Source organism: Paramormyrops kingsleyae, chromosome 23 (assembly GCF_048594095.1).
Source record: "Paramormyrops kingsleyae isolate MSU_618 chromosome 23, PKINGS_0.4, whole genome shotgun sequence".
NCBI classification, from domain to species: Eukaryota; Metazoa; Chordata; class Actinopteri; order Osteoglossiformes; family Mormyridae; genus Paramormyrops; species Paramormyrops kingsleyae.
Window position 1 is genome coordinate 268,536 of NC_132819.1, and position 26,851 is coordinate 295,386.

At 40.1% G+C, this 26,851-nt stretch overlaps 2 protein-coding genes across 4 annotated transcripts in view; both read right to left on the reverse strand.

Annotated features, from left to right (window-relative positions):
• The window catches only part of LOC111844188 (voltage-dependent calcium channel gamma-4 subunit-like), a 75,785-nt gene extending 71,467 nt beyond the window's left edge, over nucleotides 1-4,318 (reverse strand). For 2 of the 3 annotated variants that reach the window (XM_072705593.1, XM_072705591.1), the window contains exon 1: nucleotides 3,775-4,085. The gene's annotated coding sequence lies outside the window, so the exon portion shown is untranslated. Of the gene's footprint in view, nucleotides 1-3,774; nucleotides 4,086-4,112 lie in introns of those variants that run through there. The other variant, XM_072705592.1, reaches the window with a different exon arrangement.
• Nucleotides 4,319-9,956: 5,638 nt separating this feature from the next.
• LOC111837760 (voltage-dependent calcium channel gamma-7 subunit-like) lies at nucleotides 9,957-21,787 on the reverse strand. The gene is made up of 7 exons (XM_023800081.2): nucleotides 21,702-21,787; nucleotides 18,446-18,694; nucleotides 16,358-16,553; nucleotides 16,102-16,188; nucleotides 14,752-14,892; nucleotides 13,663-13,808; nucleotides 9,957-12,868 (listed from the first exon to the last, which is right to left on the reverse strand). The coding sequence occupies exons 3-7, from the start codon at nucleotides 16,551-16,553 to the stop codon at nucleotides 12,392-12,394; spliced, it is 1,047 nt and encodes a 348-aa protein (XP_023655849.2). The 5' UTR covers nucleotides 18,446-18,694; nucleotides 21,702-21,787; the 3' UTR covers nucleotides 9,957-12,391.
• Nucleotides 21,788-26,851: the final 5,064 nt, after the last annotated feature.

Consider the following 26,851-nt stretch of genomic DNA (forward strand, 5'->3'; position numbering starts at 1 on the left):
TAATTAACAATAACAGCAACAACACAACAATGGCTATTTACAACTGCACGCGGGGCATGCTGGGACATGAGCCCCGCCGGTGCTACAGTGTATACAACAGAACAGTACAGAGCTAAAGTATCGTGAAAAGTAAAAAACATAATTTAGCATTAACCTGGTTTAGCAAGCTGGATGTTAATTTGTTCGACTGGGCATCAAGCTGCTGCCAGATTTTGAAATCCCGCGTTCTGCACGTGCACAAAAGTGTCCGCGAGGGACGTGGATAAAACTGTTACAGCTGATCTGCACTACTCAGTTTTCACATGGTTTTCAGAACGAACATAAAAAACAATGCACGATATAATTTATTGTCATATCAGCGCAAATGCACATAAAATACGTACGCATTGGCATAATAAATCATGTTTGTTTCGAAATAATTTAATCATCTGTATTCACATTTATTATGTTGATAACAACAATGTTGATATTTGTAAATAAAACTATATTTCCTGCACCTGTCATAGTCGTCCAAATAACGTCAAAAAAATTACGTTCAAATGTTGAATGTCATATTGACGTGCAAGTTGGGTCATGGATGGACGTTCAAATTGTGGACCTAGTTTGGACGTTGTATAGATGTCCAGAATTGGTCATGGACTTACGGACCTAATATAGATATGATCTGCACGCCTATCCGACGTCCAATGTTTAGTGGGAAGGGATTACGAAAAGTCATCATTTCTTTTTTGTTTTGCATATATTAATCTGTTAACTGTTAAATTGTAAACCGGGCTAGCTAGAAATTAGTCAGTAACACATATTGTGGCTACATATTAAGCATGTTTATGTGCGTTTACTTAGGGCACATCAAACTTACCTGAAATTTCACATAAATAATTCTGGTTCCCTACATACCACAAAAATATCAGTGCTTTTTCTAAGCACAGGCACATGTGCACACCTCCAGCCTGGTGGTCATCTGTGAGTCCAAGGCCTATTGACTCATTAACAAAAATACTGAATTGATGCCTGGAGAGACGCAATTGGTTTCGAAAGATGTAAGGATGCCTGACTAGTAACAGGGTCCATTCTGATCCAGTCTTTATGACACATTCATCTGGGATTCTGTTGCATGGAAGTGCACGTGTCAAATCATGATTAAATCATAGCTGTCAAGTCTCCCGTTTTGGCCGGGAAACTACCGTATTTTACCCCTCTTTCCCGCCGTCCTCCCGTATTAGTATTTTCCCGTAAATCTCCCGTATTATAATATCATTAAAAAAAATTCCTCTGCCTCTCCAAACTGAACTGTCAGTAGCCTTGCGAGAACTGCCACCTGCAGTAGTCTGCAGGTCATTTACAACATTAACCAGGTCATAAATGCGTAGGTTAAAATGGCAATGCTGAGTGCCAAAAACAACGTTACTTTCACCTTCTGTGACGACTTCAACAAGGATACAAAGTCTACAACAAATCTGTATAATAAGTCATTAGTGAATGCCAGAGAGCCACATGAGTGAACATGAGAAATTAAAAGAAAATGTGTAATGAAAATAAAATGTAAATGACAAGTGGTTATTTTAGATTTCTTGTACATCTGTCTTAAAATGTAAGGGATACTGGAGCTTGGTTGGGGTGGTGGGATGGCTCGCGGTGGGTGCCGGAAAATTTCCCTTATTTTCAAATCCAAAACTTGACAGGTATGGATTAAACACACACGCACACACCGTTTTTAAACAGAATTTCTTAACTCAATTTATCTGTGTAGCTATTTCAGTAGGGATAAACCAGAGTCTACAAACATTTGCCAGGTGTTAAATTAATAAATAACATACGTAATGTGTTTCTTTTGCTCTTCAATTAATGCTACGAATGCGTTTTGATGTTGGAAAAATAAAGTAAAGCAAAAAGTCGTTTTCTTATTTTACTCCGACTTAACCACTTGAACACGCCCTCATGCGGTTATTACGATTTCCCTACTCCCTAGTCAGGTCCTCCGAGTAGGACTTGAAGGCAACAGAAGACTTTATTTAAGGCTAACATACTCAAGTTTTTTTTTATCCTTTATGAAGCTGACATTTTTAACAACACTTTGTACTTCAAAGATATCTCTCAATCCGGCATTCGTTATGAAATCTAGTCGTAAAATGGTACTTTTGTTGACGTCGTATTCCTGATGGTTAGTATTACTATTATAAATTTCAATAATTATCATTTAAACCATGATTGATTACTGGCTTGGGGAAAACTCATGCTAAATACTGTCCGGCATCAACCAAGGTTATAGCAACAGTTTCTCAGAGGCAGGTACGCAAGCGCACATAGCCTACTAGTGAAAATTTCATTTGTGGTTTTCAATATAAAACATGGTGAAATTATTTCAATTTGTGTATCAGTACTTTTTGAGCATTTTCAGCACATTTAACAATACCGATAACCGTGATAATTTTGGTCACTATCATTGTAATATTAAATTTTCATAACCATTCTTCTCTAGTTTATAGATATTGTAGACGATATAGTTTTAGGTTCATATCACCTACAGTTACATTTTACGGCTGGAACCCTTCCTGAATTAAGAAATGATTCTTTCAGAAAATGTTTTCTAACTCGCAAAAGTTCTTTCCACAAGGAGGTAAACAATATGTGTTTGCAAAATGAAAATACACGGGATGCTAATATAGAAAAGGTGAGACCGCAGCACAAATTCAACATCATACTCTCATATCATGTCATTCAGACATCATTCACATTTCCCCATTATTGTGTCACTCCGCTGTGTGAACCAGGATGCTTGTGCATCAAGCCTACCCGTGTACAGCATAATAGGTAAATCTGTGCATCATAATTCATTCCTCAAGCCATTCTCGCATCGAACCATTTGTCTTTATAGATTCCATGTTGTAATCTGCTGAGGAAAAGACGTCACTTAATAACAGTGGCCAAAGAAGTAAGTTAATGTTTACCCAACGTTACAGCTGGACAAGAGTAATAACGCTAATATAGTTAAGAGCAATGTAAAAGTGTCCTGTCTGAGTGAAACTGTCAGCTTCTATGGTGCACTAGCATAGTGAGGATCGATTGCTTATAAGACTGAGACTTTAAAACTGGAACATACTGTACATTGCGGTCACATATGCGCAGACAGGCTGAATGCAGCACCGCATACAAAACCCTATACATGCCGTCTTACATAGCACATATGCAGCGAGCAAGGCGCAGCGCTATATTGCTGAAAATGGATGGTTTTCCGCTTTTGCATAAGGTCGCACAATAACTTACTGTATCAGCGTTTTACTTCTAAAAGGCACGTTAGTGTTAACATCGCCAAAGTAAACAGATACCAAAACACCGGTTCTGAAAACGGTAATGGACACATAACAAATGATACAATTTGAAAATATATACGAAATATATTAGATATATTAATTATTTGTCTATAAATACAATTTACGTGCTTTTATACAGCCATCAATGTCTGTATTACTAAAAAACTTAAGTATAGGCTACCTATGGTTATTTTGTTTTGTATACAGTTTAATACGTGATATATATATATATATATATATATATGTGTGTGTGTGTGTGTGTGTGTGTGTGTGATACACATAAATAAAGGACAGAAACGTACGTTTTCGTTGGAAACGAAGTATCCATACTATTAACAGTGGAATAAAATTACGTACTTGGCGATTCATCGGAAAGCAATATTCATTGATGTGCTCGAACGGCCCCCAACCATAAATAATATCAATATCAATAATATACAGCAATGCTCATGATTTTCCTTACCTCCAAGGTTAAACCCTTTAGCCCTTGCGATGAGCGGACTTCGTCGATTGAGAAGGGAAAAAAGACTAAATGGAAGGGGGAGGGAGAAAGGACGGTGAAATCAAGAGAGAAAATGGGGGAGCGAAGAATAGATGGTGTAGTTAATTGAGCAGTAAACAAAAAGGCATTATTGTATATATTTGGTATTACTGATGATAAATACAATATTTTATGCAGTAAACTGGGTATTTTGCGTTAACAACTTTGTAAACAGTGATTTGTGAGCGCTTCGGTGAATATTCTTGTTAAAAACGTCTCTTCTTCCCCGTAGTCCCCGTCTGTCCCTCTCACACACCAACCTCACGTAAGCAAATCGTCGCATCCGACATATCAGAGGGTGCGAGCACACAAACGGCCGAGATCTCCTCCGTTAAAAGCGTAAAGCTTTACTTATGCATTACTTTATATATAATGCTTGAACCTTCGTTCCCTACCACTAAAAGTGTTAATTCATTCATTTGTGTGTTTGTACTGATTTGTCGTTTGATACTGGTGTAATTGTAGATTCAATGTTATAGGTAATAGAAGTGAAACTCTCTCTCGCTTTCTTGCTCTCGCACTGTATATTCTTTCTCCAATGAAATGCGGAATTTCTCCTTATGAAAATTAACACTGTGATGTCCGAAGTCTGCAGAGGAGCTGGGTTCGGAGGCCGAAAAAGTGTGAATACCCCCTGCAATCAGACCTAACAAGTGACCATGATTACAATGCATAGTGTGCTTCGGTTGCTCGTCTTTTGGAACTGTTAATTGAGTCATTTTAAAACGTTTAGCCTCCTTCGCAATCCCATGTGCCCTTTTGCAAAGTTTGAAAAGCTTACAGCAGCACATTCGCAAATGGTGTTTGAACAGCAAATTATGTAGTAAAACAACTATATAGAAGACGCATTTTGACACCAAATAAACTACTTTAAGGGTCTGCACAAAAACAAATTCTGCTTCTCTGTCTGCCGTTCTCTCTCTCACTCACTCTCTCTTGCTCCTCTCGCTTTCATTGAAGATTATCAGAGACAAACCGCGGTCGAGAGGAGGGGGGTGTGTAGCAAAGTGACAGGTTTTTCGTGCAGCAACGGCGACGCTAATTCAGTCATATAAAATGTAAAATTGTATTAAAATGTAAAATTGGTGTGTAATTTACAATTGCAATCAACGCATTAACTGCCGACTTTTGTATGGTGTGTTATATTCCGTCTATACACAATGAGATTATGGAAGTGAAACGATTTAATGATTTCAAAAGCATTTACGCCCCGCAGTGCTCCACTGCGGTCAAGATATCCGCGCTTCGCCGAAACACGGTCAAATCATCCGCGTTTAAAATGTGAGGTGCACGCATAGACATGACATTACGGTATCAGCTATACAGACTCCAAGCGATGGCGCATAGGTAAAGGGTGAGTACTCGTATGTACAAAGTACAAGATATACTTAAATGCAATTAATGTCTTACTTTCCCATAATGTATGAACAAGTCATATGGCATCTGAAAGGCAACGTTCAAGGCTATTTCCTATACAAATCTGGTCAGATTTAATATACCATTTAATAGAATGCACTTTGAAATCCATTTAATTTTATGTTATGAACCAGGTTGGACAGCTAATTTCTCAGGATTATCCCCTAATATACAAACATATCTGGTACCCCCTGAAAAGCAAGGGCCTAGGCTATATCTCGACCAAATTTGGTCAACTTTCATTGTAGCATTTTAAAGAAAATCCACTTTGAAATCCATGGTTTTACAGTACATGCGTTGGCATATACACTCACCTAAAGGATTATTAGGAACACCTGTTCAATTTCTCATTAATGCAATTATCTAATCAACCAATCACATGGCAGTTGCTTCAATGCATTTAGGGGTGTGGTCCTGGTCAAGACAATCTCCTGAACTCCAAACTGAATGTCAGAATGGGAAAGAAAGGTGATTTAAGCAATTTTGAGCGTGGCATGGTTGTTGGTGCTAGACGGGCCGGTCTGAGTATTTCACAATCTGCTCAGTTACTGGGATTTTCACGCACAACCATTTCTAGGGTTTACAAAGAATGGTGTGCAAAGGGAAAAACATCCAGTATGCAGCAGTCCTGTGGGCGAAAATGCCTTGTTGATGCTAGAGGTCAGAGGAGAATGGGCCGACTGATTCAAGCTGATAGAAGAGCAACTTTGACTGAAATAACCACTCGTTACAACCGAGGTATGCAGCAAAGCATTTGTGAAGCCACAACACGCACAACCTTGAGGCGGATGGGCTACAACAGCAGAAGACCCCACCGGGTACCACTCATCTCCACTACAAATAGGAAAAAGAGGCTACAATTTGCACGAGCTCACCAAAATTGGACAGTTGAAGACTGGAAAAATGTTGCCTGGTCTGATGAGTCTCCATTTCTGTTGAGACATTCAAATGGTAGAGTGAGAATTTGGCATAAACAGAATGAGAACATGGATCCATCATGCCTTGTTACCACTGTGGTGGCTGGTGGTGGTGGTGTAATGGTGTGGGGGATGTTTTCTTGGCACACTTTAGGCCCCTTAGTGCCAATTGGGCATCGTTTAAATGCCACGGCCTACCTGAGCATTGTTTCTGACCATGTCCATCCCTTTATGACCACCATGTACCCATCCTCTGATGGCTACTTCCAGCAGGATAATGCACCATGTCACAAAGCTCGAATCATTTCAAATTGGTTTCTTGAACATGACAATGAGTTCACTGTACTACAATGGCCCCCACAGTCACCAGATCTCAACCCAATAGAGCATCTTTGGGATGTGGTGGAACGGGAGCTTCGTGCCCTGGATGTGCATCCCACAAATCTCCATCAACTGCAAGATGCTATCCTATCAATATGCGCCAACATTTCTAAAGAATGCTTTCAGCACCTTGTTGAATCAATGCCACGTAGAATTAAGGCAGTTCTGAAGGCGAAAGGGGGTCAAACACCGTATTAGTATGGTGTTCCTAATAATCCTTTAGGTGAGTGTATGAGCCAGGTTTGACAACTAATTTCTTCGGATTTCTCCCTAAGGTACAAACATCTCTGCTACCACCTGAAAGGCAAGGCCCTACACTATAACTCCACTAAATTTGGTCAACTTTCATTGTACCAATTAAAAAAAAATTGCTGAAGCAATATGCAGGGGATTAAAGCCAGAAGACTGTTACTTCTCCGAAAAATGAATGAGCACAACTATACTCATGTTTAATGAAAAAGGTGACCAAATTTGACATAGAGCCGACTCAAAAACAAAGGAAAGAAAAAGGACCAAACCTTACAGAAGTTGAGGTTCACTGCCTGTGCAGAGCCACCTACAACGGAGAAGTTATGGTCTAATGCTCAGATTGTAAGAAGTGGTACCTAGTGTTGTAGGTCTGTAGGTTGTAGGTGTAAATAACGATAATGTTCTGTGAGGATGTGCAGTTTTCTCTTTTTTTCCCCATCCCATCGAGACCGCTATGTCCGAGACCAAGACAAGACCGAGACCAAATAGAGTCGAGACCAAGACAAGACCGAGACCAAATAGAGTCGAGACCAAGACAAGACCGAGACCAAATAGAGTCGAGACCAATTTTTTGTGGTCTCGGTCTTGTCTTGGTCTCGACTCTATTTGGTCTCGGTCTTGTCTTGGTCTCGACTCTATTTGGTCTCGGCCTTGTCTTGGTCTCGGACATAGCGGTCTCGATGGGATGGGGAAAAAAAGAGAAAACTGCACATCCTCACAGAACATTATCGTTATTTATTACGCGCCTCAATTCAAATGCAACCAGTCAGATGCATCCATTTCAAAAACGTTACATTTTATACATTTTCTCCACGGACACTGCCAGTGCTTCACAGTCCACAAACATCATACACATCGTATCATACATCGGCAAAAAAATGTCCGAAAATGTCCGCGAAGTCTATAGCATAGTTATAATTCAAATAAATTAGGTATTTTACATTGATTAGAAAGCACGGTCTGGGAGGTGCAAGTCAATCTGGAGGCTCATTCTCTTCAATTCAAAGCAAAGGATCATTACATAGCTGTATTCATAGCTTACCTGAGGCCTCTGTCCCTGGTATAAGAGACTTAATATGAACATCTTTCCAGGTACATCCCATCTCTTTCCCTTGACGAGGTCTGATAAAATGGTTATAGGAGAGGATTGCTGAGAATATTATTTTCCATCAGGTCTCGTAACTATGACAAATCTGGGAGATTTTAAACGAGAGACATATGGACATACGGACAATATAATTGAAAAGATAACATGAATTTGATTTAACGAGTAATGACACTTTACAGCATTGCCTTTTTTCTCTACAGTTGATCTGGGTAATGTGATGTCGATTCTAGCCCTAGTCTGTTTTCGGTCTTGGTCTCGCCTTAGTGTGTCTTGGTCTTGGTCTTGGACTTGGTCTTGGTCTTGGTACCCTCAAGTCTCGGCAGTGTCTTGGTCTTGATACCCTCCGGTCTCGGCAATGTCTTGGTCTCGGTTTAGGCGGTCTTGACTACAACACTAGTGGTACCAACCAACTTGTGCGCAAGTCCCTCAAAGTGTTCTGCACACTGAGGAGCAATGGCACTGTCAAATTTGCAATACTGAAGAGTAGAGTACTGATGGAGGAAAATGTGAAATTGCAGAGTAAAGCACATGTGACCCTGTGGGTATTTGCTTCAGGATTCTCCTCTGCCCTTCATGCAGGTTTTCTTGGTATTTGACTCCTTGTCCTCTTTTTGGGCCTCAACTTTTGCACCTGTTTCAGGATAATTGTTTGTCATTCATCATTTATTTTTTGTTTTAGTTGTTTTTGTTATTTGACCCTGTATTATGTCTGACGGTTTCAATTGGTTCAGTTTGTAAATGTGTGATTTTGACCAACTCACTTGTCCTTCTTCACTTTGTTAAAAACGTGTCTGCTTCACACATGGGCTTCTTTGTGAAATCTATGCTAGTGCCTTTTCTTGAACATGGTAAAGTAAAAGTTGACCAAATATTGTGTGGAGGTAGCCTAGGCCCTTGCCTTTCAGGGGATACCAGAAATGTTTGCACCTTAGGGAGAAATCCTGAGAAATGAGTTGTCAAACTTCGCTCATATATGCAAATGCATGTACTAGTAGACACATGGATATCAAAGTGGATTTTCTTTAAAATGCTACAGTAATAGTTGACCAAATTTGGTGGAGGTATAGTGTAGGGCCTCGCCTTTCAGGAGATACCAGAAATGTTTGCACCTTAGGGGGAAATCCTGAGAAATTACCTGTCAAACCTGGCTCATTTATGCAAATGCATATACTGTAAACCCATGAATTTCAAAGTGGATTTTCTTTAAAATGCTAGAGTGAAAGTTGACCAAATTTGGTCGATATATAGCCTAGGCCCTTGCCTTTCAAGTGGTACTTAAGTTTTTACATACGAGTACTCACCCTTTACCTATGCCCCATCGATAGGAGTCTGTTATTTACCAAAACCGTAATGTACGGCTGATACCGTAATGTCATGTCTATGCGTGCACCTCACATTTTAAATGCGGATGATTTGACCGTGTTTCGGCGAAGCGCGGATAGCTTGACCGCAGTCAAGGACCCATAATAATAATTTTAAAACGACGAGTACCCTGTAGCGCTATCGACACCGCTTTATTTTAAAAACCTAAACGTTTCTCTAGGAGTACAGATGTAGAATTGTATATAGCAGAGCCTGTGTATACGAACAGGCTGGCGTGCATGCCATGCACCGATAACTTTAATCGCTTCAGATACGCTCTGCCCTACGCCGATATCCCCAGCAGCTCAGCACTAAAAACTGATTCGGCGTAACACCAAGATGCACTATCACGTATGATTAGCCATTTTCCCACAGCTCTCCAGGATGCACGCTGAATTTGGACTGAGATGTAAAGCTACGCGCGGCGTTACCGTGTTAAGACATTAACATGAAGTGGCTGCGTGAAACCGAATATACAGTATGTCCTCGTACTGATAAAATTCTGTACACGAATAAATATTACGTCATTGACTGCTATGTGGAAGATAAGCACCGGAAAATGTTCCAGTCATTCATTACAGACCATGACTCTTTGATTATTATATGCACGAAAAAGAGCTCCAACATTCAAAAATAAAATAAAATAATTAACCTCCAACATTCACATACAGTATGGACATTTTCAGGATTTACTGAAGGGTAGAAGAAACTGACATAAATGTCGACAATGCCCAAAGCAGAAATCCGATCACAGGAGTGGTCAGTTCTATTTATCATATTCATAATTACAGTACACATTATCATCCTTCTTAGAAATAAACAGTTAATAGAGGTACAGTACTCATTGCGTGAAGGAGTGTATAGAGAAGGAAACGATGGAAAAGTCGGGAATAAGAAAGTAAATAAGGAAAGGGCAATGAAAGCGGGGAAACTGGAGAAATTAGATTTAAACAGGGCAGACGATACAAGGGATTGAAATAAATGCAAAAACAATGTAGTTTGAGGAGAAAACCTTCGACGTTGTCTGTAGAAAGTGGCTTAAAATTCAATAGACAATGGTATTTCTCGGGTATAATCATATATATTTATATATACTGTACATATTTCATATGTCTAGTCCTCTAAAAATACATGAAATTGTTATTTAAAAAAAATAAATAAAAATAATAATATAAACCAGATATTTTCTTTATGCGCAGCATAATAGTTTGAAATAAATTTAATCTACCTCTCCCATTTCTCTTTGCATTTACATATATTAATTAATTTAAATAACGAAACTACATTTCTGTAGTAGACTGTTTTTGATAGTGGAACAGCTGTTAATGAGATGCCGTGTTTCTCTCCCAGCTGGAAGCAGTTCTAGTGCATGGTGTCACAACCACGGCCGCCTAGGGCGTCAACTTCTGAGGGGGAGCCGACTGGCCAGCTAATTTCAATTTTCCTCGGACAGGGGACGCGGGTGGTGATGCTCGCCTAGGGCTCCACATTGGCTAGGACCGGCACTGATGTAGCACTTTACAATATATAGCTTTGCTTCAGAACATTGAATAAAAATAAATATATGTATGTGTATATATACAAATCTTTTATGTTTGCATGTAAACAGAGTTGCATTAAAATGAGATTTCGATTTGTTATGTGCATGACGGAGTGCTATTTTAAAATAATTTAAATTTCAGAGTTATTCACATTATCACATTATCAAAATACATCTTGATTTATCCAATGACTGACAGTACTGAATTAATACTGTTTCATGTGTGTTACTGCTTGTCTACCTAGTCTGAATGGATTTAAAGAAACAAAAAAATGGCCATCATTCATGACATTGGTGTTGTGCCAATTAATATAGGTATGCACGTGCCTACCCAATATTTAGTAAAAATGCAACAAATAAATTATTCAGTCAACCAATAACATGCCTACATTGACTGGGAATAACACATGGTTAAACTTGCAGTAAATTTGCAGTCAGGGTAATTTGGCCAAGTGAGCTTCCTCCGTCAGATCACATCTCTTAATCCCCTCCTCCAAGCCTCATTATTCCTGTCTTCTATCAAAAACTCTACACGTCTTCAATGAGTTGTTATGACATTAACGACTCCTATCTCAGTGGCAGTAAACAAGGTTAACTGGACATTTTTGAATACATAACAGTTACATAAAGTTTGTAGAACATTAATATCTGCATATGTATTTTTTATACATATGTCTTGTCTGTGGTTTTGAAATGGTGCCTGCCCACAAATTTGGTTTGCACAATGCCCCTGCATGACATGATAACATATATTCATACCCAGCATCACAAATGACTCCTTAAACTGCAGTATGACAGTATACTGCACCCCAGCCCATGTACAATAATATGCAGTATGTGCTGAAAAGTGTATTTTACTTTCATGCTGTTTGACAGCCTATATTGTACAGCTCTATATCTCAACTTCTATCTATCTATCTATCTATCTATCTCTCTCTCACTCTGTCTATATATATATATATATATATATATATATATATATATATATATATATATATATAGACAGAGAGAGAGAGAGATTAGTGTATCATATCATTTAATATCATAACTCCTCTTCTCAGTCCTTTAAGGGATATTTGTGAACCGGCTGCTGTGTGGTAAGCCAGAGAAGTGCAGGGACACTAGGAAACAGGAAACATTCTTGGGGACATTGTGGGGGCATCTTAATATCAGCTCAACTGCCAATAATACTTTATCTTCTAAAATAAAAAGTTTGTGTAACAAGTCTCCATGGTATGGAATGGGTTAATAATAATAATAATAATAATAACGATATATCAATTAAGATCATTACTACAGTCAGTTTACAGTCTGTTACAGTGTTAATCTGCATGTATATACAAAGATTGCGATACTTGTCCTGTACATTTTGACTGTATGCTGTTCTTTTGCTAATCCCTGACTCCTCCCCCCCTGGTCAGAGCGTATGATCCTCCTCACCCTTTCAGTGCATGTCAGCCAGCTTCCCATGTATGTCCCTCCTCTGCCTCCCACCGAATGCCTCTGCATGTTAAAGTCCATCTCTCTGTCATCATGGTGTCACTCTGAGCTCAGCTCAACCCAACTCTAACAAGGGGAGGCGCTCATCTGCAGATGGGCGTGGTAGCGGGGTGGGGGCACGCAGGTGGGGGGTGTAGCCAGAGGCAGAGACTGAGGGGCACTGGTTGGGCCCTGGGAGAGGCCGCGAGAGGAACGCAGAGTGTGAGAGAGGGGGAAGGAGGTCGGGGGGAGCAGCTGGTAGCCTGGCCCAGTAGAGGAGCCTGAGAAGGCCCCTATGCCCCCCATGGGGGGATTGTGCTGTGGATTGTTTTTTGGTGGTGGTGGGGGTGGGATAGCCTGGTTCAGCTGGATGGAAATGTCGCTGGAGGCCTCAGAAGCACTGCGCCCCCTCTGTGGGGGGGGCCAGGACTCAGGGTGAAGGAACTGCCCGCTGTAGTCGCTGCACTCTGACAGTCGAGGGCGATAAAGGGCTGGGTGTGGCCGGTACATCTCCTCCTCTGTGTAGCGCTTCATGAAAAGGTACACTGACATCACCCCCGCACCCTAGACAAACCACAAGATACAGGTGTTTGTGACATGGCCACCATGTCTATAAACACAGGCGATTTACTTAGCATGACTGCTAACACTACATGGTCATTACTTCTCTATATGGGTTTATCTGCAAATACATTTAGATTAAGTATTTGTACATAACAGTTCATGCAATAAATAAATTTGAATGCATACAGTAAAATAATTACATGTCTGAAACCTTATTGTCCATATGGAATATGACACTGCAGTTTCTGCAAACTTCTTTATATGAACATCACGATACGCTGTCCCTTCCAGTCTGGATTTACTAGGACCCATGGATGACAGCTCTACTCTACTATTCAGACCAGAACCTGTTTTGGGAGCATAAAGCTGTTTATCCAGTAGAGATGCACTGGCACCTCCCAAATCCAGATCCATGGGTCCGCAAAACAACCATGTCAGCAATTTGCTTTAGCTGACGAGATTTACATAGGAAGAATGCCACTGTTTTTTTCTATTAACTTGCGAGGCTACCGGTGTAAAACCTAGAGCTCTGCAGTTTTTTTATTCCTTCTAAACCAGTCCAGCGCGCACTCCTGAATACACAATCGTTTCGTCATCACAAACTGGGGGTTTAGAAATTTCTCATTTATTGTATCCTTGGCGAATGCAGCTGCATGCTTTTTTCCATCTTGGTAGTTTTCTGTAGGTTGGTAACAGACAGCCCTCTTAATCCCCTCCCTGCCCCCACTGTCTCATGCCTGATTGCAGCTGACAGTGTGACTAAGGGAGTTCTGCAGCACACTGATGGCCCTGACCTCTTTCAGCAGAAAGGAGCTTGCAGCGAAGGCGAAAGACCAGCCGTAATGGTAGTGGAAGAACTGCTCAGGCTCACGGGGCCGGTTCATCACCTCGTCGTTGATACTGGAGATGTAGAGAACCAGCCCCACCACCAGGCTGAGCCCTAGGGGAGCATAGGACACAGGTACCTCAAGTCTTTCGATGGCACTAGACTAATTCCACCATATACTATAGCTACTCTTGGAGTAGAAAAAATTATGCTACAGCCAAGCTCTACATATATGTGGTAATCACAATGGCTCTGACATTGAGAGGGGACATGATGGCACACTGACACTGAGCAGACATGTACAGTATGAATAACAGTTAACATCCACACACTGACCCTCTACATCCACACATTGATACTCAGCTGATATGTATAATAAACAGTCTGCATCCACACACTGACACTCAGTAGAGATGTATGATAAAAAGTATACATCCACACACTAACTCTACATTCTCACACTGATACTCAGGTATTATAAAAACATTCACATATTGGAATGTTGTACATTTTCACTGACACTTTGTAAGAAAAACTAATGGTAAATACGGTGATAATCAGAACCACAATACTATGATACATCCACATGTATGGCCACATACTGATATTAGGAAGCTGGTCAGAATGGGACGCTATAGCCAATGTTCCTGCCCAAACAGGATTTAACAAAAGAATATTATACATTCTGGTGATAAGGAAAAGAAATGACCATGTTTCCTGTAAAAAAGAATCTCCTTTAAAAGTACGATATTGAAATCAATGAATAAAATTCTCCCTAACTGAAATCCCTTTTAAAATTGTGTACCTCTGTTCAGGCATGGGTAGAAAATTCCTGCTGACTGCATCAGTAACATCTGTCAGTATGATCTAACACTCTGCAGAATGACAAAATGCAACCATGGTAAAACGTATGTACAGACTTTAAACACAGTAGGGAAATGATGGATAAAAGTTATATGGGCTGTTGTAGGTTTATTTGCTGTGAAACTATTGTAAGGAGCTTTGTGGCCATTGGGCAGTAGCTATCTCCCAACCAGGAGTTTGTGCCTTATGATACCTGATAGGATGAAGAAGATGCCTGAGACAAAGGCTAGAATGGTCCTCTGTGGCCGGATGTGGCCAATGTTGCTGATGACGAAGGCAACGAAGACAAAGAGCAGAGACACCATGGGAAAGGGCGTCGCCGTCCTCACCATCTCTGATTGGACCAAAAAGAAAGATGAGAGAAATGAATGAAGAGACAAATCCGTCTCTCAGGTTTACAATTCAGTAAGAAATATACACAGTGACATTTCAACTACAGATAAATTACTGTTTATTAATGTTTTCACTTTTACTAATATTCACAATTCTTTAATCATTCTTGGTTATTGACAATTGAATGAATTTTTTACTCAGTGTATGTGTGTATGTATGAAATTTGCATGTGCCTCTGAATTTACCTGTAGCACATGATTGTGTGTGTGATTGTGCTGAATTTGCATATGTCTCTGACATCACCCACAGTGTATGATTATATGTGCGTGGACTTTGTATGTGTTTCCGATATTGCTGCACTGTGTGACTGTGTGTATATGATTGTGTGTGTGTGTGTGTTAGGTTTATATTACATTGTGGGGACCAAATGTCCCCCACAATGTGTTAAAAACCTGTTATTTTGACGTTGTTACAGGTCCCCTGAAAGATCTGTGAATGCAATCTAAAAAGTTAAAATGCCAAAACAAAGTGATAAATGTGACAATGTGAAAAAAACATGTAATTTTTTACCTTGTGGGGCATTTTTTTGATCCTCACTAGGATAACATCAATTTTATAAAAAACTGTGAATGCAATCAAACAACTAAAAATGTCAAAAGTCTTGTATTTTGTTTTTTTTACTAATGCTTAAGGTTGGGGCTGGGGTTGTCATTAGGGTGTTGCCCATAAAATGAATGGATGGTCTCCACAAAGATATGAGTCCAGGTCTATGTGTCTGAGTGCATGTGTGTGTCCATGTCCCCCTAATTTTTTGAGGGAGTAATAAGCAATCAACTGAAATAATGTCATAAAACATATTTGTTGCTTCTTCAAGCTCATATTTATTTGTCCCCCACAGTACATTTTATAGATTAGAGTTATCCCCATAGAAATAGAGAGTCCCCACATAGATACAGTTACAAACCCGTGTATGTGTCTGTGTGTGCGTACGTGTGTGTGTCCATGTCCTAATTTTCCGAGGAAGTAAACAATCAGCTGAAATAATGTCATAAAACATATTTGTTGCCTCTTCCAGGTATGAATACCACTGTTATTTATAATACTACTGGTGCTGCTGAAGGTATTATTATCATTAATTATGTGCCATTACAATAACAACATAGTTCCTTTTATGAAATGGCTTGGAGGTTTAAACAGTTCTTGAACATACTTAGTATATTTGCAGTATTTTCAGTTGTGATCTCAATTTCTGGTTCTGTGAAGTATTCTGACGCCACACACCTCCCTTTCTCCGAACCTGCGAAAACAATGGGGGGCGGTGAGCAGAGGAACATGCTACCTGGGCTCACATGCCCCCCAAACCCCCACCCCCAGGGCCTACATGCCCATTCTGGGCTCACACACCACCCCTAGGCCCACATGCCCCATGTGTGGCTGCCAACCAGGTCCCCCACAGTGAGGCACACCTGCCACAAAGCAGACCCTCCACAGGCCTGCATGCAGTGACATCTTCACCTCGGTGCTCTGATTTTGTTGCAGCACGATTCCTTCCTCCATGAGAAGCCAGTAGTCAGTGGAAACAGCCACACCCACCAGCAGCAGGCCACATGCCCCAAACACTGAAGACAGCAGTGTCAGGGCCCGGCTGCTGCACGAGCTCATCTGTGCCGGGAGAAGGAGGAACATGCAGAATAGATCATGGAAGAAGATGCTACTCCCACCACAAGCCTCATACATAAGCAGTGACAAGAAGAGTTCTGCCACTGACTGCTGGCGTAATGGATACTGACAACATATGACCAAGCTTGTCAATGAAACACACTCAGCAGCCAGAAGAGGAAGCTGCAACTCATGTCACTTATGGGCATTATCTTATAAACTCCCCACATCCTTGTTTTTACATTAAACCACAGTTTGTACTATGTTCTTGTATACAGAGTTGTCCAGCTATGAAACAGTATGTTTAAACTAAGAAAATCTTCAAAAAAAAATGAGGAGGAACCATTAATAAAAGAAAACTAGGCTATAAATACCATTTGCAGGAGTGCCGTTGGATTGTACTCGTCACCCTTGGATGACATGTTCTTTACGTTATTAACAATATAATTTCCATGAAAATGGTTGTCCACCAAAAATGCATCAAGAAAGACACAGAAATTTTCCTTTCAGATATTCAATATTCCATTGACTGTCAGGAATAAATTATATCTGTGGATATCATAAAATAATAGAACACTTCATCTTGACCTCTGCCTTTGAACTGTAAGCTGTTGGGAGAGTAGAAACTCATGCTATATGTGGTTTTAAAGCAAATGACAAACCTTCCAAGCAATAATTTACCTGTTATCAGTGGGTGCTGGGGTCAAAAGGAGAACAGGATGTTAGGAAAAGGAGCAGGAAGAGCCAGACTGAGCTCACGAGTCATAACTCAGTCTAGCACCTGGAGCTGCCAGCCAGCTTTGTGCTAGAGTTCATGAATCAATATGAGGCTGAACAGAGTAAATGCAGGAAGGGACATTTTAGGAGAATGCTGACTGTCCTAGATGGAGCTGCTTTACTGAATACATTTATAGACAAACGGCAGTAAAACGTGACAAACACCTGCATCAACACTTATCAAAATCAGTTTCCTCATAACATTACTGCAAATGTGAGGTGTTTTAATAATAACAGTGTCATCATTAACCAATATGAAACAGGCAATATAGTGAGCTTATAAATAATGTTTATGATGCAAGTTTTAGAAAATAAACAGAAAGTGGCCTTGATTAACAAAAACTGGCTACACGGCGTTAATAACTGGGTGAGGTTGTCATAACATGAGGGAAGACAGGACATTAAAATCATGGAAATCAGACTTATGCATGTCCACGCACACCCTGCACCGACATGATTCAGTCACACCCCCATTACAAAGCAGCCACCCTCCATTCTTGCACGTATGCAAATAAACCTTGGGATTTGTTCAAATTGTAAATCGCGAAGTACATTAAAACAGCATTCAGTGACGAACACGAACTGTTACCATGCCAGATACAGTACAGGGTAGCATAAAGACGAAGTGTGCCCAATACCCCAGGAAAAAGCGCTGAGTGTATGACTCTTTAAACGTACTTACTGCATACCCATCTCCCTCTTTCCGTCTTCACAGAAATCCACACATACCGAAAACAAAATGCGACACATCGATGCCCTCTTCACACAAATTAAACCATCCCCATGCATACCTCCGAAAGAAAATTGGCACATCTAACGTTAAATCGTTACATGTTATAATAGTAATGCCCGGGCATGCAATGGTGTACACATAAACAATGTTATGACTGAACTTTATATATTGATTTTTATTACAAAATATCTTCTTTTTTTGCCAAATGTTAACGTTAATTAAATACTCCTAAGGCTGACACGATCTATTAAAACACACGCTGACTGTAAATGGACATTGACAAAACGGTGTGTCAGCCGATGCTGTAACAATAACCCGCAATAACGGATGGTAACAATTACCTCAGTGCTGTAATATCGACGTTATTTAGGAAAGGGACACTTACCTTTTCTGACACGCTGAATGATGCGAAAGAGACAGGAAGGTCCTCACGCCAGGAGCACTTGGCGGATTTTGCAGTCTCTCTCTCTCTCCCTCTCTCTCTCTCTCCCCCTCTCTCTTCCCAGCGTTTGCCCCCTCTCGCCCCCTTTCACTGTCTCTCTCCTTCCCCCTTTCACTCTCTGTCTCAGCACTGCGGAGAATCGGTCGGCTATAGGCAGATCGGGGGGTGGGTGGGATGAAGACATGCATGGTGCTATGGGATCAATGCACAGAACACATACGTGACACAGGTACAGTTGTAAGATATACAAATAAGGGCTCATATTAAAACAAAGCTTTGACAAGAGGGGTTGGGGATGCAAGGTGTTGATAGAATGGATGAGATTTTATCAGCATTAAACTCTGAACTTTGTAACACGTTATAAAACTGCCAATACATTAATAGTACGTCAAAACGTTTTAGTTGCCATTCTGAATGGACACTTGCCTTTTAATATAAAGTTTTACACATTTTATGGATAAGTAAATAGATAAATGAGAATGATAATGGAGAATGGAAGCAATATTTGGGAGCCTATATATAGTTAAAGAATGAATAATACAGGCAGAGCATAACGAAATGTCAGTCAGTGTAACCTCAAGTGTTCAACGATTAAACACGGTAGTATGCGTATGTTAGCTGCTGCCGTCATACGATATTACTGTCCTGTGTTTGAAGATGAGCTTACCCTGCTGGAAAACATTGCTTTGTTTTGGATTGCATTGCAGCATATTTGTATTGGCTCTGCATGAATTCTGCTGCAGTTGAGTGTGCAGCAATGGATCAGTGAGCCCTGGGAACAAAAGCTGACTACACTAATAAGGCTTTTTTGTGTCAGAGCAGCTGAAAACTCAAAAAGTAGACGCTATAGGCAAGATTTAAAATTAAACTAAAATAAGGACCCTCCATTCTTTGATAAACACATTACTAGCATTATTTTGACTTATGAGCTATGGGGAGGAATGACGGAGACCCTTATGGGCAGCAGAGCTTCTGTCATATTGAGTTAATTACTGTAGCAGATATTACTTTCTAATAAGAAAGCCCACTCAAATGGCAATCCACCAACGTCACAATGTACAACAGGGCACAGCAGTCTATGCTCCAAGACATTCTTCTCCTCTTTCTTCCTATCCACAATTGTCATTTCAGATATCTAGAATGGCGATGCGACATAGCCTACATCCGGTAAAATATGAGCCAGCTAAATTATTGATGCCATCCATACTGTTGCTATGACAGTTCTCTATAAACTCTGTATTACAAAAAAATAATAACTACATACTTTTTAATAGAAAACTAATAGCTTGCACGGTAAAATATAAAACGTTCTTTGCTTCGTCCGCCTCACTTTGCTGAATACATATATAGTTTTTGCTGCTAATGCAGCAGAACAGAAAGTGATTATCATGATACGTTTAGCTCATCTGCACTGTTCAGGACAAATACAGACTCCAGTGCAATTAAATCAATATTAGCCGGATTTACCAATTTTGCTCCAGTTTCATTTTTGATTTGGTCACCCAGAGGGTCTGCTGACAGACAGACAGCTAGCGCAAATGGCGTTTTGAGGGGCTGTCAGCTGTTCGCAGTCAGTGCATGGGACAGTCATTCATTCACAAAATGCATCATTTTAACCAGAGCATGTAAGTGGAGCTCATCGCTCATGGAACTGTACGCTCCTCCAGCTCCCCCCACTCACAGCCGCTTCGCTCATTATCGCCCCCCTCTCGGGTCAATTTTAATCCCGCTCCAAGGAAATTGCTCACCGCTGTCTCCAAAAAGGAAAACAATCTGCATCATATTTTAATTTTAGCTTAAACTTTAGCGTGGCATCAAAATAAATGAGCAGTCAAATCCATATTCAAGTAGAAATTATTTATTTCTGGGTCAGTCATGCTTCAGAGAAGTTCAGACACAGGGTGTGAGCTGGTCTGGTACAGCACCGGTATACGAAAGTGGAGCGAGAGATGAGGTGACGCTAATAGTGGATAGTCAATGGACCCATTTTATGTTAAAACGGCGTCCTACCCTAGTGAAAAAAAAGTATACTTTATTGTATTTGTAATATATTTCCTGTTTCAATAGTACATTGCAAATATACTAACCAAAAATTGTATAAATCTTTAAATATATAAAAAGTGTACTGTATTACCACTATGCTTTTACCTATTTTCACAATACAACTTTTAACACACTTTAAATGTGGCACCCCTGTATATTCACGGACTACGCCACCCCTTGCAATTCACCGACTCACAGTGTCAGAGCAAGGGGACCAATGCTTAAATAAATACAAACACAGATTTTACAAGAAAATATAAATACAATCTTTATTAATACACACTCATGTGACTGGATTAAATCGTCAGTCAAATTGGTCCCTACCTTAATGAAAAAGAAAGGCAAGAAACAGAACAAAATCACCACGACATTGGGGCAGAGGCCTGCTGAACCCAGGGAGGACAGACACCCTGGAGAGAGACTGGGACTTCTAGGCCACACGTGACTGTGCAAACACCTATCCTAGTATACACTGCAACCAAAACACCCCACAATCTTCACCATATTCAGGCACCTTAAGGGTTAGGGACAACGGAGCTTCACACCGGGTGGCACTGCAAACGTTCATACAAAGACTAGAAAACCCAGCCTTCCAAGGTGACCTCCCTTAACGCATTAAGCTACCCTGTACACCCAACACCCTGGTTAGTTAAAGGTACAAGAAGGGGGGCTAAAGAGTTAACAAAGATAAGAAAAATATAAAAATAAAACCCACTCTAGCCTGTGGCATACAGAGCAATCTCACCTAGTGTCTACCACACTTACGCTATCACACACAGGCTAGAGGAGAACAAAATACATATATAAATTGAGCAGCACCACATTCACACTGTACGGAAAACAGCAACTAACAACGCAGCACAGCCATATAAACCTGTAAATAAAAACACACAAATAAAAGCTAAATTATCAAAAAGCATATAAACCGGTACACGGAATAAGGCAGTCCTTAACCACCAATTGGGTAACTGTAGACAGTTTAAAACAGCCTAAACAGTACATGCCACGGGTTACCCCGAACTGTAATGCAATGTTCTACAACTTGGACCCAAAACAATACAAACAGATCAATGAAAATATCCTGACATACAGAATTAACACATACTTAGTCCACTACTTGTCAGTTAACACAGCTTAAGGGAAACTCGAGACGTACCTGAAAGCAGAGACAGCCCAAATGCTGCTACACCACAAACTGCATCAGCTACCCTGCTGCCAGGAGGACCCCACGTGCCCTGGTGTACCCAACTAAGGAATATTTATAGGTGGCCCAATCAATGCCCGTCCTAATCCCCAATTAGCAACAGCGGCAGAGCAGAACTGTGTAACTGCGCCCAATCAAAAAGAGGGAGGGAACCACAAGATAGAAAAAAATGGCTGTCACCACCAGCCTCATAACCCACCGGCTACATAAAATAATTGTAATTTAGTATATTTCCTAAAAAATATATTTTCTAAAAAATACATTTTCTAAAAATATACTTGAAATGTAGTTTTGTTTGTTTTTAAAAGTGTATTTATTTGCGCCTTATGTAAATATATTTTAGTATTATTTTTAACTGTGTGCTGAAATGTAACAATGCATTGAAAGTATACTTTTAAAATACATTATTAAAGAACTTGTTAGTATGCTTTAAGTTAAATTTTAGAGTAATTTTTAAGTGTACTTCTTCATGCTTGCAACGGAAAGTAATAAAACATATGATACATGCATTTAAAACCCATTTAAAACATTATTAAATGAAGTGTATGCATACAAAAGGCTACTCTTGTAATTGTGATTTAAGTATTTTAATAAATTTATACAATGTCACAGAGAGGTCCATGTATATCAATGCATTTATAATTTTATACCAACAGCACACCATACAAACACAAGAAAAATTGTTCTACTGGACAGGAAGTTCAACTACTAGTTTGTGATGTCACAAGTACAGCCAAGTAAACACTTGCATGGTCAAAAAATTGAATTTCACTCAAACTCTGTCTTAACAGATTATATCATAATCAGTGTTCAACATATCATTATTGATTTTAGGAAATAAATCTGAAAAACAACAATTGGCACTGATATCTGTAAAGCTGCAGAAGTAGTTCCCCAGGAGTCAGTTTGTAGTCTCTTTTGGTCTCTTTCTAGTCTTTTTTAGTCTCTTTCAATGTTGTTTGGAAGTGGAATGATATACAGTTTGTCCTTAGACCTAATCATTACACATTTATGTTTGAGTGATTGAGGAGCGACAGCAAAGACATTATTGGTGTGACACTTCATATATACACTCACCTAAAGGATTATTAGGAACACCATACTAATACGGTGTTTGACCCCCTTTCGCCTTCAGAACTGCCTTAATTCTACGTTGCATTGATTCAACAAGGTGCTGAAAGCATTCTTTAGAAATGTTGGCCCATATTGATAGGATAGCATCTTGCAGTTGATGGAGATTTGTGGGATGCACATCCAGGGCATGAAGCTCCTGTTCCACCACATCCCAAAGATGCTCTATTGGGTTGAGATCTGGTGATTGTGGGGGCCATTTTAGTACAGTGAACTCATTGTCATGTTCAAAAAACCAATTTGAAATGATTCGAGCTTTGTGACATGGTGCATTATCCTGCTGGAAGTAGCCATCAGAGGATGGGTACATGGTGGTCATAAAGGGATGGACATGGTCAGAAACAATGCTCAGGTAGGCCGTGGCATTTAAACGATGCCCAATTGGCACTAAGGGGCCTAAAGTGTGCCAAGAAAACATCCCCCACACCATTACACCACCACCACCAGCCTGCACAGTGGTAACAAGGCATGATGGATCCATGTCTTCAACTGTCCAATTTTGGTGAGCTCATGCAAATTGTAGCCTCTTTTGTATTGTAGTGGAGATGAGTGGTACCCGGTGGGGTCTTCTGCTGTTGTAGCCCATCCGCCTCAAGGTTGTGCGTGTTGTGGCTTCACAAATGCTTTGCTGCATACCTCGGTTGTAACGAGTGGTTATTTCAGTCAAAGTTGCTCTTCTATCAGCTTGAATCAGTCGGCCCATTCTCCTCTGACCTCTAGCATCAACAAGGCATTTTCGCCCACAGGACTGCCGCATACTGGATGTTTTTCCCTTTGCACACTATTCTTTGTAAACCCTAGAAATGGTTGTGCGTGAAAATCCCAGTAACTGAGCAGATTGTGAATTACTCAGACCAGCCCGTCTGGCACCAACAACCATGCCACGCTCAAAATTGCTTAAATCACCTTTCTTTCCCATTCTGACATTCAGCTTGGAGTTCAGGAGATTGTCTTGACCAGGACCACAGCCCTAAATGCATTGAAGCAACTGCCATGTGATTGGTGGATTAGATAATTGCATTAATGAGAAATTGAACAGGTGTTCCTAATAATCCTTTAGGTGAGTGTATGTCATGCCCTGCTCGTCCGATCCTCCTGTGTGCCACGCCCCCTCATCTACCCCATGTGGATTCCCCATGTTCACCAGTTGTTTCCTGTTGCTGTCATTAGTTTAATGTGTTTAGTCTGCGTTTCAGTTTTTTTCCCCAGTCCGGTTTTGGATTGTACCCTGCAAATAAATCCGTTTTGTGTGCATACCCAGCAAACATTTCGACGTGTAAGGACCGTTGCCCAAGTCCCTCCGACACGTCGACCCCTCATGGTTGAAAAATAGTTCCAAAATGAAAGTTGAACCGACGTCTTTGACGCCTTTGACGTTATCTGGACGTGAATTGCACGTCTTTTCTGTACGTCCCTGGGCGTCTAAAATGTGTCATCTTCTGTACAGTATGTCTATACTATGTGTTAATTTAATTTTAGTATATAACCCTACACATAAAATAGCCACACACAACATCATGAAAAAGCAATATTGTCTTGAGGTTTAGACAACTTAACTTACTACAAGTTCTAAAATGGTCCAAAATCGGTCTAGTCAGACCAGAACGTTTTAACCACGTCTACAATATAAACAATAACACATTGTTTGTGGACTTAAGCAAGAATTAGACCATTCTAATTTACTACAACATATTTTGTGCATATTACATTTTTTCCCAATGTCTTCAATTTGTTAAACAGCTACTATTCAAACATGAAAATATAAATAGTATAATGTAGTTAATTCTGAGTATGTAGCAATTTTCTCAAAGCTTTACATTAATTTTAAGTAGCCATTATTCAAACAAGAACATAACCAAGTAAAGGATAAAAGTGAACACATATGTATATTTATAATCTTTTATTTAATTATTATTATTCCAAAACGTTTACAATCATTTTGTTGCTCCACAAACACCTGCTCTTCCAGAAGCATTATTATTGTGGCAGTACTCAATTTTTTGAACAAACAGTTTCAGTGTCATGTAACGGCGTGCAGGCGAACAGGGAACAAGGCAAGCCAAGCCAAGAAGTCCACAAAATGGGATTTTATTCTGAGGACAGGACCGGGGGAAGCACATCTACAAACGTTAATGACAAGTCTGGGGAAGACTGACTCAGACTGGGGAAGACTGACTCAGATGAGGACTAAATACACAAGACAAGCTAAGGGTAACAAGCATCAGGTGAGAACAATCACCCCCACACATTAGGATCGGACGGAGCTGGGCGTGACATTCAGTACTTTTAAACAACTATAAACCAAACAAGTACAAAACAAAAATACTGGATTACGGTGAACACACATGTAAATGTCTCTCAAAACCGTTTATTTCTCATAACCACCACCCCCAGCTCTTCCTGGAGCGTGTTTTAGGTTCTGTCATTACTGTATCAATTTCGGAGTCTGTGGCAGTTAGACTCCACCTCTTTAGAGCATCTGAGGGAAGAGAGTATGAATATTTTAAAGAAAGACATAAATTGGCAAAATTTGTGTTAAATGACATGCACTTGTTTTGAAAATACCTTTATGGTTATACAACTACATTTAAAATACAATAGAACAAGACTTTTCTGTTTCATGAAAGAAGCATTAGTAACAAGTAAACAATAAGTATTATATGTTATTTTAGTCTAGAATAATCTTATGTCAATAAAAGATTTTCTGCATTTTTTTGGTGTGTACTAGAGTACATAAAAAACAGCATTATGCCACTACCTCTTCAATATCTCTATGGTGCTCTTGAAATAAAGTAGATGTGTGGGCCTGCGTTCATAGTGGGGTACCACAGGGTTCAATTTTAGGACCACTATTGTTCCTAATTTACATAAATGATATAGACACCAATATATACAGTAAACTGGTGAAATTTGCAGATGACACCAAGGTGGGTGGTGTAGCAGATACTGAACTAGCGGCTCAGCAGCTACAGCGGGATCTTAATTTAATTAATGACTGGGCCGACACCTGGCAGATGAAATTTACTCCATATACTCCATATAGGGAGCAGAAATATAAAGTACAGGTATTTTATGGGACCTACTGAAATAAAGGTAGCTGATTATGAGAAAGACCTTGGTGTGTATGTTGATGCTTCCAAGTCTCATTCTCGGCAGTGCGGGGAAGCAATAAAAAAGGCCAATAGGATGTTGTGGTATATCTCCAGGTGTGTGGAGTTTAAGTCAAGGGAGGTAATGCTAAGATTATACAATTCCTTGGTGAGACCTCACCTAGAATATTGTGTGCAGGTTTGGTCACCATATCTTAAAAAGGACATTGCGGCCTTAGAAAAGGTGCAGCGTAGGGCCACAAGAATGATTCCTGGTCTTAGAGGAATGTCATACGAGGAAAGGTTAGCTAAATCTGTTCAGCCTCAAGCAAAGGAGACTGAGGGGGGACATGATCCAGGTCTATAAGATTCTAACAGGTTTGGATGCTGTTCAACCAAATAGTTACTTCAGCATTAGTTCAAATACAAGAACTCGTGGCCATAGGTGGAAATTAGCGGGAGAACATTTCAAACTGGATTTAAGGAAGCACTTCTTTACACAGCGTGTAGTCAGAGTATGGAATAGTCTTCCTGATAACGTAGTGCAAGCTGAATCCTTGGGTTCCTTTAAATCAGACCTAGATAAGATTTTAACAACTCTGAGCTATTAGTTAAGTTCTCCCCAAGCGAGCTCGATGGGCCGAATGGCCTCCTCTCGTTTGTATAGTTCTTATGTTCTTATTTATTGTCACACACCATTATATCTCCTTGTTTTTCTGTTGAAGTTTTAAGATGTCAGTACTAACTCAGCCAGACTGAAAACAAGACATCACAGTACTGTAGTATTGACAAATCATTTATCTTTCCTCATGTACACCTCCTTATTGCTGCTGGTGCTGTTCATGTTCCAGTCTGAAATTGACCCACCCATCTTCTCCTTAC